At 34.2% G+C, this 11,870-nt stretch overlaps 1 protein-coding gene across 2 annotated transcripts; it reads left to right on the top strand.

Moving 5' to 3' along the window:
• Positions 1-8,098: 8,098 nt before the first annotated feature.
• LOC105116228 (protein kinase APK1B, chloroplastic-like) lies at positions 8,099-11,175 on the top strand. 2 transcript variants are annotated; one of them, XM_011013462.1, is made up of 6 exons: positions 8,099-8,432; positions 8,917-9,242; positions 9,572-9,707; positions 9,837-9,979; positions 10,127-10,250; positions 10,489-10,629. In XM_011013462.1, the coding sequence occupies exons 1-6, from the start codon at positions 8,381-8,383 to the stop codon at positions 10,533-10,535; spliced, it is 828 nt and encodes a 275-aa protein (XP_011011764.1). In that variant the 5' UTR covers positions 8,099-8,380; the 3' UTR covers positions 10,536-10,629. The 2 variants fall into 2 exon arrangements, with proteins under 2 accessions (XP_011011764.1, XP_011011763.1); XM_011013461.1 differs by having other exon boundaries at positions 8,104-8,432; positions 10,458-11,175.
• The last annotated feature ends 695 nt before the right edge of the window (positions 11,176-11,870 follow it).

Below are 11,870 nucleotides of genomic sequence, written 5' to 3'. Positions count from 1 at the left end.
TATCCATGCAATTTAAGTTCTTCAAGTCATCAATCAATCCTTTCATTTATGTGATAGACCTGCATTAAAAATAAACATTTACCACAAATTATAGGTATCTTATATTATTAGATACATTATTATAAAACATATTTTAGTTAAGGAGTTATTGATACTTCAAGTGCAAAATGATGATATAAAACCATGATAAAAATGCACTTTTAAGTACTAATCACACCCCCCAACCAGCTTATTACTAGTCCCTAGTAATCAAAGTGTTAAAACAATTTGCAAATTTCACAAAGCAAGGTATTCATCATTTAACTTTCATTAATCTATCCAGATAAACAAACTCTCATTAAATTTATATATCTGCTCAATACCTCTTAACAAGATATTAATAAACCTTTCTTTTGTGCTCAATGTATCAACACATAATTATGGGGCTTTTCTTGGAAGAAAACAAAATTTTTGTTCTAATGTTTAAGGTTAACTTCCTTGGGTTGGGATTACTATTTTTGTCTTTTTTTTTCTTTTTTTTTTCTTTTTTTTTTAACTCTATATACATATACTTTAAAAACATCATGCATCTTTAACCCATGTAACGAGCTTTCAGCTAATGACTCCTAGACCAGTTGGTCTTAGGGCATTAGGTGTTAAGACACCCCTACGAGCTTAGTAACTAGGGTCGCAGATACTGATATGTAGATAGTGCAATGTTTGATTCCCTTAAGCTTTTCTCCTCAACCCATGTAACAAGCGTTGGACCAATAGCTCCCAAGTCAGTTGACTTTAGGGGATTAGGTGTTAAAACACCCCTTCGGGCTTAATTGCTTAGGTTAGGGAGGCTACGAAATCAAACTTATCTACATTTTTATTATCATCATTTTTTTTTTCTTTTTTTTTTCATGTTTTTTTTTAATTATATACAATCCCTTTCCCTTAGTTGTTACCTTTAACAAAAGAACATAAATAATGTAATAATCCAATATGCAACCCACAATCATATGTTAAAGTGTGTGTGTGTGTAAATTAAGGTTTAAAAATACATGTTAAATAAGTATATGAGCAGAATTAAGTGGTAACAATACGAGAGTTTGTAAACCTGAATATTTCAGGAAGTATTATAATAGACCTTGTTAAGAATGGTTACTAAGATGCGTCTCAAGAGTTACTTTAACAAAAGAACTCCTTTACTCTGCCATCCTAGTAACAACAATTATGCACATGCTTTATGAAATGAAAAACAATTTTTTTTTTTTATCAACTACTACCCTCTCCCCCCAACCAAAACGAGACATTGTCCTCAATGTTCTAAGGTAGAAAGATAGAGTATAGAAGATATCACCTGAAATAACAAACACTGACAAAACCTGAAACACACTGAAACAAAAATAAGAAATAACAAAACACAATAATAAAACCAAAAGACATAAAAATTCACAAATGAAGGCTCAAATCCAATCTAAGCTTTTTACGGCTTTCCTTAGATGACCAATTTATGCGACTCATGGAAGGATCAATCACAGGAATGAAAGATTGTAGTTGGTCAATCAATTGTTCAGCAGTAGCAGCAGAGATTATGATTTGTCGTGCAGAAGATGTTAGGAATTCCTGTTCCACAGCATGATCAAGAAAAGACAACAACTTATCATAATAACCATTAACATTTAACAAACCTATGGGTTTATGGTGAATGTGCAATTGAGCCCAAGAGGAAATATGAAAGATCTCTTCCAATGTGCCTAGACCACCTGGTAAAGCAATGAAAGCATCAGCATGGTTAAACATTGCATTCATTCGAGCCGACATTGTGGAGACCTGAAGTTCCTCTCCAATTGTTTTTCCAATGATGTCCCCTTGTGCCAAAGCTTCAGGGACGACCCCCAAAACTTGACTACCTCCTAAAAATGCAGCTATTGACATGCCTCCCATTAACCCAAGACTGCCTCCCCCATACACTAAATGAATCTTTCTCTCAGCTAGCACCTGACCAAGATGATTTGCTGATTCTAGAAACTCCTTTTCTTTCCCAGGACTAGATCCACCGAAAACACAAATATTTCTTATTTGATGACTTGAGGAACTTGCCATTTCTACACACTTCTGTATTTGTTGAATGTATGGGTTGAGTAGAAATGAAAGGAAGGAAAAGAGGGTTTTATAGATGAGGAATTAGAAAGGCAATCATAACACCTATATGTAGGCCAGCTGGAGTCTCACACACTCTCTCTCTCTTTTTATTTATTTATTTATTTACTTTTGAAAAAAAAAGAAAAAAAAAGCATGTGTATGTACAGGTAGTTGTGATTGTGGCTCACATCTTCCCTTGGTTTTACGTCCAAGAACGGCTTAAACGCCCTCTATGGGTCGGGGATAGGCTTCCCATCCAGTTTTCTTAAAAACTGGCAAACAGGGTCTTTTTTAGTCAGATTCCCAAGACTAAGTCGATCATGTTCTTTATGAAATAATGGCCATAAATCATGAATTACACGATGCACATCTCCACTAGGATGCGTCTCAAGAGTCAATAGAAGATTATCTAAAGACTCCTTACTCAGGCCATCCTTAATGAATTGTATTTTATCTTCACGGTTTATAGATACCATTCCTAAAGAACGACATTGTGTATTACAAGTCCATCTAGCACATCGATGACAGACATCCAGTTGTTTTGCACGACGCTTCTTTGCAAAAGTGCTTTTACCTGTTCAAGGCATGTGTGAAATGAAGAAGTTAGAGGACTCACCTGATAATCGGACCTTTGCTTCAATCAACCAGCGAATATCTTCAGGAATTCCATGATTCATTAACAATCTCAATCTTGCACATCTAGCACGGTAAATTTTTGTAATCGCATTCTGAGGTAGAGCGAGAAAATACTTTTTCAATTTTTCAAGATTAGTGTCCATTTTCAAATGAGAATTGGAAGAGAGATTCAAAGAATTGCACAGATATATCCACAGATATCAGTTATTATGGGAAACTGAAAGAACCGACTTAAGTCACGGAGTACCGTTGTCCGCCATTTGACCGGGGTGAGAGAAACTAGCAAAAATCACTCAAAAAGAAACATAAAAAAAAATATGAGAAAAACAAAATAATCAACCTTTATCTACAAGATCATTCAAATATGTTCTTTATGAAAATGGGTTTATAAGTCATGAATTACACGATGCTTATCTCGACTATGATGAGACTTAAGAGTCAATAGAAGATTATCTAAAGACTCTCTATGTTTTGAAATAAATCCCATGTTTTGACAATTTTCACAGTTTTTACAAAATGCATCTGACTCCTTGAATATGGTGGGCTAGTAAAATCCACTCTGTAAGATTTCTACAATCCTCTTTTTTGACAGGAAATGATCCCCACATGCCTTAGAGTGATAAAATTTAATGAAATTACTTACCTCATTATCGGGAATGCATCTTTGAAATATTTGATCATGACAATAATTGAATAAGTAAGGGTCATCCCAATAAAAATTTTGCACATTGCTCGAAAATTTTCTTTTGTCTTCGGTATTCCAATGAACTGGCCAAAATCCTGAAGTAAGAAAATTAATATGTTTAGCAAACCAAGGCATTGAACTAAGAGAAAGTAGAGATTCATCAGGAAAGTAATAATTGATTGGTGTGATGTCGGGTGTCGAATCTGTTGTCACTTTTGATAAAAGATTCGCATCAACCTTTTCGATGCCTTTTTCATCCTCGATTTCTTCCTGATTGGTCATGGCATGAGAAAATGAAAGTGCTGGCAGAGAATCAGTCGTTTCTTTGCAATTTTCAGATTCAACCCCTTCCTTTCCCTTAGAAATTGACTCATCATCTTTCTCATAAGGTTCAAGAGAGGGTTTTTCAATAACCTTACCACTGCGTAGAGTAGTGACTGATTTGACTTGATCCATGTGTTGACTTCCATAACTACTTGCATTTGCATTGTATTGCCCCTTAGGATTTTGTTGTGGTTGAGATGGAAACTTACCTTTCTCTTGGAAACTGAGAGCAGATGTGAATTTTGCAAGAGTATCTTTAAAATCTGTTATGCTTTGAGCAAGTTGAGTGTTGATTGTCTCTTGCTTTTCAATGAATGCATACAAAGTTTCCTCAAAATTTCTTGTAGGAGGTGGAGCATAAGGAGGTGCATATCCATGATAATTTTGGAAATTATGGTGTGCTTGAAACGGTGGTTGTGAAGTTTGTGCATTGTTGTTCTCACTCTTCCAACTGAAATTTGGGTGATTCCTCCAACCAGGGTTGTATGTTTGGGAGTATGGGTTGTGGTTGGCCCTTTGAAAACTGTTTAAAGCATGGGCTTGTTCATGGAGACATTCTTTAAAAGAAGGCAAGGTTGGACAATCGTTGGTTGAGTGTTCATTTGTTTCACAGATTTGACACACAATGTTTTCAACAGATTTTAATTGACCACTCTTTTTCAATTCTAGTGCCTCGACTTTTCTAGCTAAAGATGCAAACTTGGCTTGAAGGTCATGATCTTCCCTAAGGTTGTACATACCTCCACTAGATGTATGAGGTTGAGTTTTACTCGGTGCCTCATAAGTACCCGCGGTGTCCCAATTTTGAGCATTTTCAGCTAACAAGTCTAAGTACTCCATTGCTTCATCAGGGTCTTTATCTTCAAAAGTTCCATTGCACATCAATTCAACCATTTGCCTATCTTTAGGTGTTAACCCTTCATAGAAATGTGAAACCAATCTCCATGTTTCAAAACCATGATGAGGGCAAGTACTAAGCAAGTCTCGATACCTATCCCAACATTGGTAAAATGTTTCTCCTGGTTTTTGAGTGAAAGTAGTGATTTGTCTTTTGAAAGAGTTTGTTCTATGAGATGGAAAAAACTTCTTTAAAAACTTAGTAGTAGTAGTAGTAGTAGTAGTAGTAGTAGTAGTAGTAGTAGTAGTAGTAGTAGTAGTAGTAGTAGTAGTAGTAGTAGTAGTAGTAGTAGTAGTAGTAGTAGTAGTAGTAGTAGTAGTAGTAGTAGTAGTAGTAGTAGTAGTAGTAGTAGTAGTAGTAGTAGTAGTAGTAGTAGTAGTAATAATAATAATAATAAAGAAAGAGAAGAAGAAGAAGATGATGAGAACTTTGAGATGGAATATTAATGTAACGATTAAACAATGATAATAACAAATGTCAAGGTTAGAGGTTCCACTAATGGTATATCAAACAAGTATAGTATAAACTCTTATTATTGAATTGGAAACCACACACAAAGGAGGTTCCAATCAGATTATATATTGTTAACATGATTACATTAGTCATCTTATTCAATTAATGCTAATACTTGTAAATCTCGTCAAGCATTCATGATTATAACTTATGTTAACAACAAATCAAGTTCCTTTCATAGCTCAGGTGTCGGTTATACCATACATTATGGGCTATGAAAGTGCCAAGCATTTGTTGTACCAAGTGTTATACAACATAAATCAAGATTAGTCATTTAACAAGCAAAGTATTAAAGAGTGAACAAGATAGCAAATATAAAACATGTTAGTATCAAACATTAAAGTCCATATTAAGTTTACATTATACTTATTCTTACACCATTAGTGTAACCTTTTCACCTTGACATAATTAACTTAGCTAGACATAATGAAAGAAAGCAAAATAGATAAACAAAATAAGAACATAAAAGTTAACTAAGTAAAGGAAAGGAAATGAAAGGCATAAACTTAATATTAATGAAAACAAAGCATAAAAAATACAAAGAGAGAAAGGAAGAGCATGATCTTGATCTGAACACCAAGATGCCTAAATGCATGGCAAATGCCTCCTTTTATAGGCCAAAAATGGGAACTATTGATTTGATGACTAATTGATAAGTGGGTGACCAACTTTTGACTTGGTGACAATCCTTATCTTCTCTTGTCTGCCCAAAACGTCATTGATAACGTCAAAACTGGAGCCAGTTGCAAACATGAAAGTTGTAGGCAATTGTCTCAGCTTTCTTGTGTAAAAATTTCAGCTCATTTGGACTTCTAGAACTCCAGATATGGCCAAAATACCGAACAGTGCTCGGGCTGGAAGACAGATTCGGGCTTCTTTGTTGTTGCTACAATTTGGACTTGATAATGGCCTTTTTAGATCTTGGGCTCCATATGAAAGTTGTAGGCCTATGTCTTACCTTTCCATCCATATAAATTTGACCTAAATCTGAGATATATAGCTCCAGATATGACCCATTTACCGAACAGTGTTCCGGTTTGGATTGCACCGACATCTCTTTTCTAAGTTTGGCCATCTCTTTATCCTTGCAATTTAAGTTCTTCAAGTCATCAATCAATCCTTTCATTTATGTGATAGGCCTGCATTAAAAATAGACATTTACCACAAATTAAATGTATCTTATATTATTAGATATATTATTATAAAATATGCTTTGGTTAAGGAGTTATTGATACTTCACGTGCAAAATGATGATATAAAACCATGATAAAAATGCACTTTTAAGTACTAATCACACCCCTCAAATGATGATATAAAACCATGATAAAAATGCACTTTTAAAACCAATGGATTCAATGCTTCTTTCAATGTCTTTGTTTTTGACCAAGTCATTGAAACATTTGGAATATGTAATAGGTCTTTGTTAGTGTTTTTGGGTTGGTCCACATCACACATCTTTGTAGAAAAAGAATCCTTGCTAAAAAGAAACTTCACAAGTTAAAAGGAAGTAAATAACAAAATTCATATAATCTATTCTGACCTATATCGTAAGGTCTTCTCGAACTTTGATTAACCTAAACTTTTATTCTAATATCGAACAATATTTCGGAAAACTAAAGGTAAAATTTTCAGCTTAATCCAATAGTTGGATTAAGAATTATGATTATTGCTATAAAACTAGACAGTATACATAATTATGATAGAATTCAAATTTCATTGCTTAATCTTTTTTGGATTGTATCAGGTTTTTATTAGAAGTTTTGACTAGAAATTCATAAATTAAAGTTTAGTCTGATGTGTCTTTTAATTTCAAGTATCGATGTAGTCTTAGTGTGTTCTTTTAAAATAACTTTAACAAGACAATAATTTTTCATATTATTAAATTCAAGTTTATTCTTACCATCTCTTAAATATACCAACCAATGTAGTCTTAATTCATTATTTTAAAATGATTTTTATTAAGACAATGAATTTATCATATTATCATTAAATTTAAACTTTTAATTTACCCTACGAGTCTCCTAATTTAGGGATCAACATATATGCCTTATAATTGTAAAAATGATTTCAAAATAAATTAACAAATTTTCTTTTAAAATTTTGCTAAAACCAAAAGTTTTGATTGGATTTGAATTATTAAATAAATTTAACAATTATTTTTTAGAGATGGATGTCAAATCTTTATTAAACCACATGAATGATTTATAAATAAATTAAGAAATTTAATGGAAATTAAAAAGGTATATTTAAAAGGAAAAAACATAACTTTTTATTGAAAGAAAATAAGGGTGATATTATTATAATAACTCCTTACCTTGAATTTCTGTTGGGATTTATAACTTCATTAATTAATCAGGTGGGCGAGTCTGGGTTTCAATTATTCCTATCATTTATTTTAGAAAGTCCCAATAATCAGCATGTAGGGTATATGTCGCACCATGGAATTAATTGAAGCTTATGCAGAGACATGTAGCAGCACAACATGGCAATTAATCCAACGTGCTTCAGCATGAAAGAAACAACACTAAAGACAACACAACCCCAGAGTAGAAAGAAGTGGGACTGTGGGAGAAGAAAAGACTGAGAGATTGAGAGAAGCAGAGAACTTGGAGGAACAGCTTTGATTTAGAGACAGAGAGGTTGATTTAGATTTGAGAGATTGAGAGGGTGAGTGGATATGAACTTTTTGTTTTTTTATGAACTTTTGTGAGCTTAGGAAGGGAGGGACGCGGCTGGTTTGCTAATGGCTGTGGTTATGAGCAAATTTTTTTAATTTATAGGACCCCGGCATTTTAGTAATTTCCCGAACAGTTTAGTTCAGTCTTTAAAAACTGACATCCAACCAAAACGAATGTTTTTTAAAGTTTATTTTTACGTTTAGGTTTTTTCATGAGTTTTTTTTTTTTTTTTTTTCTGGTTTAATAAAAATAAGAAAAGAGTTAAAACGGTAAAAAGCTAGTCAACCATCTATCCATGGTTTGGCGTCTGAGAATGCAGAGAGTCTAATAATAATAAAAATAATGATCATCAACCCCAGCACAAATAGACGCCCTTTTCCTTGCTCGATCTATTCGCATTCCAAAATCCCAAAAGGTGAATATAACCATCCTGCCTGCCTGGGGCCTGAGCTCATATTTCTGGTCTTTCAATGTTTCATCCATCCATCTTTAAGCCGAAAAAATTGATTTCTTTCTTTGATTGATTTCGTTTTGATGGGACTTTGTTGGAGCAATCGAATCAAGTCCTATACTTGTTCTAATACGGGTACCTACCTCCCTTTCTTTTCTTTCCTTTGCTTTTTATAGTACGTTGTATTTCTTATTCAATGCTTGATCTGGATTTATTTCTCTCTCTTTCCTTTTTTTTCTGTTAGTTGTGTGTATTATCTTCATTTAGCAAGTGCATATGTATATATTCACAGGCAAAATGGGTTTTTGACATTCAAGTTCAATCTTCAAAGCTTTTTTTTTTTGGTTCTTTCTTTGGCATTTGTTTTCCAAATAAACTTGTTTAGATAAGTAATATTCCATGAATAGTTATAAAAAATTGTAAAATGTTCTGTTAAAAAAATAAACAATTACCATGGGATGGATATTAACAAATATAATATTAAAAATGCTTTGTTAAAAACATGTTAATTCTTCATTGCCTCTACTTGTTATATTCCTGGTGAACTTAAAAATGGTTTATCACAATTTTAGCAATTCAGTGTAGAACATGTTTTATTTATTTATTTTTTTGTCTGCAGGTTTGAGTTCAAAATGCGGAAGCAGAAATGGGAAAACTTTGAGTAGTTCTAGTAGCAAAGTGTCGATAGTTTCTGTACCCCAAACACCTCGGAGTGAGGGTGAAATCTTGGAGTCTTCGAATTTAAAGACCTTTACCTTCGGTGAGCTGAAGACTGCCACTAGAAATTTCCGACCAGACAGTGTATTAGGAGAAGGTGGTTTTGGGTCAGTTTTTAAAGGCTGGGTTGATGAACACTCACTTGCAGCTACCAGACCAGGCACCGGTATGGTGATTGCTTTGAAGAGGCTAAACCAAGAAGGGTTCCAGGGTCACAGGGAATGGCTGGTCAGTGATATATTTTCGTCTCTTAACTTCTTACTAGTTTTTGGTGATCAGTTTTCTTTATCATTCCTTAGATATTTGTAGGATATCTATGCCTACAGGCCATAGATTTCTATGGTAGAAAGATAGGTCTCCAGTTGCCCATTTTGGCTATTTGATGATATTGGTGAAGCCAGTGTTAGTTTCTGCTGTTTTGATAATATAAGAAACGTATCCTCGTGCCTGATGTCCATTTTAATATTTTGTGAAATAGTGCCTTTTACTTACCTGAAATGTTTGAAAACGCTGCTGTGAGCAAAAAATTGACTCATGTCATGCCTTTGGACATGTAGGCAGAAATCAACTATCTTGGGCAATTTCAACACCCTAATCTTGTTAAGTTGATTGGTTTCTGCTTAGAGGATGACCATCGTCTTCTGGTTTATGAGTTCATGCCCCGTGGCAGCATGGAAAACCATTTATTCAGGAGTGAGTTACTCATGTTCTTTTATTAACAGGCTTTCTTGGCATCTCTTATTTGTGAAGAGCACCATAATCCCATACCCACTGCACCCTGTTTGTTATATGTTGTTGAATTATTAAATAAATTGCAAACAGGAGGGTCTCACTTCCAGCCACTTTCCTGGAACATTCGAATGAAAGTTGCACTTGGTGCTGCAAGGGGGCTTGCCTTTCTTCACAGTGCTGACACAAAAGTTATATATCGTGACTTCAAGACTTCTAACATCCTGCTTGATTCGGTTTGTACCTGACTAGCATCTTCTTATAATTTCTCTTATCTTTTCTTATATACATATATATCTTATGGTAATGTAGCTAAATCTGTGGAGACTTGGGCTTCATTCGGACTCAGGTTTTGAGCTGCCTCTTTTGCTCTATATTTGCAGAACTACAATGCAAAGCTTTCTGATTTCGGTTTAGCCAGGGATGGACCAACTGGCGATAATAGTCATGTATCTACTAGGGTGATGGGAACCCATGGATATGCAGCACCAGAGTATTTAGCCACAGGTACTATTTTCTGTTTGTGGCTTATTTGTATCTTTTATGTATGCACTCGTTTCATTTTTTAAAGCAAGCAATCCTGTATTCTGGCACTGCTGATTCTATCTCTTTATTCTGCGGCAATTCTTCTGCTATTATGATGATACATCAGAATTATCTTTCTTTTTTTTTATCTTATCATTAATTACTTCTCTTCTTTTTTTTTTAATTGAGGTCATTTGACTCCAAAGAGCGATGTATACAGCTTTGGAGTTGTACTTCTGGAAATGCTATCTGGTCGACGGGCTATAGACAAGAACCGGCCATCTGGTCAGCACAACCTGGTGGAATGGGCCAAACCTTACCTGACAAACAAGCGTAGAGTTTTCCATGTTCTGGATACACGTCTTGAAGGCCAGTATGTACCAAATCGGGCCCAAAAGCTTGCTAACCTTGCATTACAATGCTTAGCTGTGGAACCGAAGTTCAGGCCAAATATGGATAAGGTGGTAATGGTGTTAGAGCAGCTTCAAGAACAAGTAAAGGACATACCAAAATTTTCCCGTAAAGAGCACAATTTAAAAGTTCGTGGGGGTGCCAATGGTGGACAGATTGCTTATCCCAGGCCTTCGGCATCCCCACTTTATGCATAATAGAGTAAAATTTTTGAAGTTGTTAATATGCTGTTGTTTTAGAGTGTGAACAGGTTTTCTTGAGTTGAGGCATATGTGCTAAAACCATGCTTGTTCAAGGAGTGTACAGATTTCTCTTGCTTTTTGCGTAAAGTATTTAAGGTTCCATGCATTGTCTATTGGCAATCAGAAGTCAGAATCATGGAATCCACATAGATTTGGATGCTGCTGCGATATTGTTAAACCTGAAGCAGCTGCAGAAATGCTGAGTTCATGAAAAATATGGTTGAGCTTATTTCTGCATTCCATTTATTGCTTTAGAATTAGGGCGAGCATGTTATTGGAGTTTGGATTTTATGACTCGGACGTCGGAACATAAGGGATGCTGGAACCATTTTAATTGTCTTGAGATTTTATGGCAAAAGCTAAATTTGTCCTCAATATTTTTTTTTCATTTAAAATCCTTAATCAAATAGTCTAATGAAGAATCTCTTATGTTAACATTATTGATTGAAATGTCAAAATTTTAATAATGAAATCTCGACGAACATTTCAAAATATTTTAAACGTTAAATGAAGATATCCATTAGATCTTCCTGCGCTTGCATAACCAATCTTCCGTCATATTCCATGCACACGGTATAGTAAAAAAAATGGGAGACCAAAGAGTTGGTTTCTAGTTTGATGTAATATGGTGCAACAAGTTTATGAGTAATTTGTCTATGTTCCTCATGAGATTTCAAATCGGATTATCACCAGACCTATGTATCTCACAAGGTAAGAATTTGACACTCGAAACAAAACTTTTGAGATTTCTTTGAATTAGACTCAAAACAAAACTTTTGAAATTTCTACTTTTGCTTTTTTAGAAATTACTTGTGTTTGGTCAGCGTCTAGGATAGAAAAAAACATAAAAAAAAATAAAATATGTTTGGTTAAAAAGAAAAATATAAACTAAATTTATCTTAAAAATAATTTTTATATTTTTAAAACATGAAGTAGAATAAACACGTCT

This window comes from Populus euphratica, unplaced genomic scaffold (genome assembly GCF_000495115.2).
Source record: "Populus euphratica unplaced genomic scaffold, PopEup_1.0 scaffold882.1, whole genome shotgun sequence".
Lineage (NCBI taxonomy): Eukaryota > Viridiplantae > Streptophyta > Magnoliopsida > Malpighiales > Salicaceae > Populus > Populus euphratica.
The sequence above is the reverse complement of the archived record's forward strand: the minus strand, read 5'-3'. Positions and strand labels throughout refer to the sequence as shown.

Bases quoted from the DNA above. Each gene is read 5' to 3' on its own strand.
- LOC105116228 (XM_011013461.1), top strand. From the start codon at position 8,381: ATGGGACTTTGTTGGAGCAATCGAATCAAGTCCTATACTTGTTCTAAT. The intron at 8,433-8,916 runs GTACCTACCTCC...TTTTGTCTGCAG, and splicing joins CTATACTTGTTCTAATACGG to GTTTGAGTTCAAAATGCGGA. The intron at 9,708-9,836 runs GTGAGTTACTCA...AATTGCAAACAG, and splicing joins GGAAAACCATTTATTCAGGA to GAGGGTCTCACTTCCAGCCA.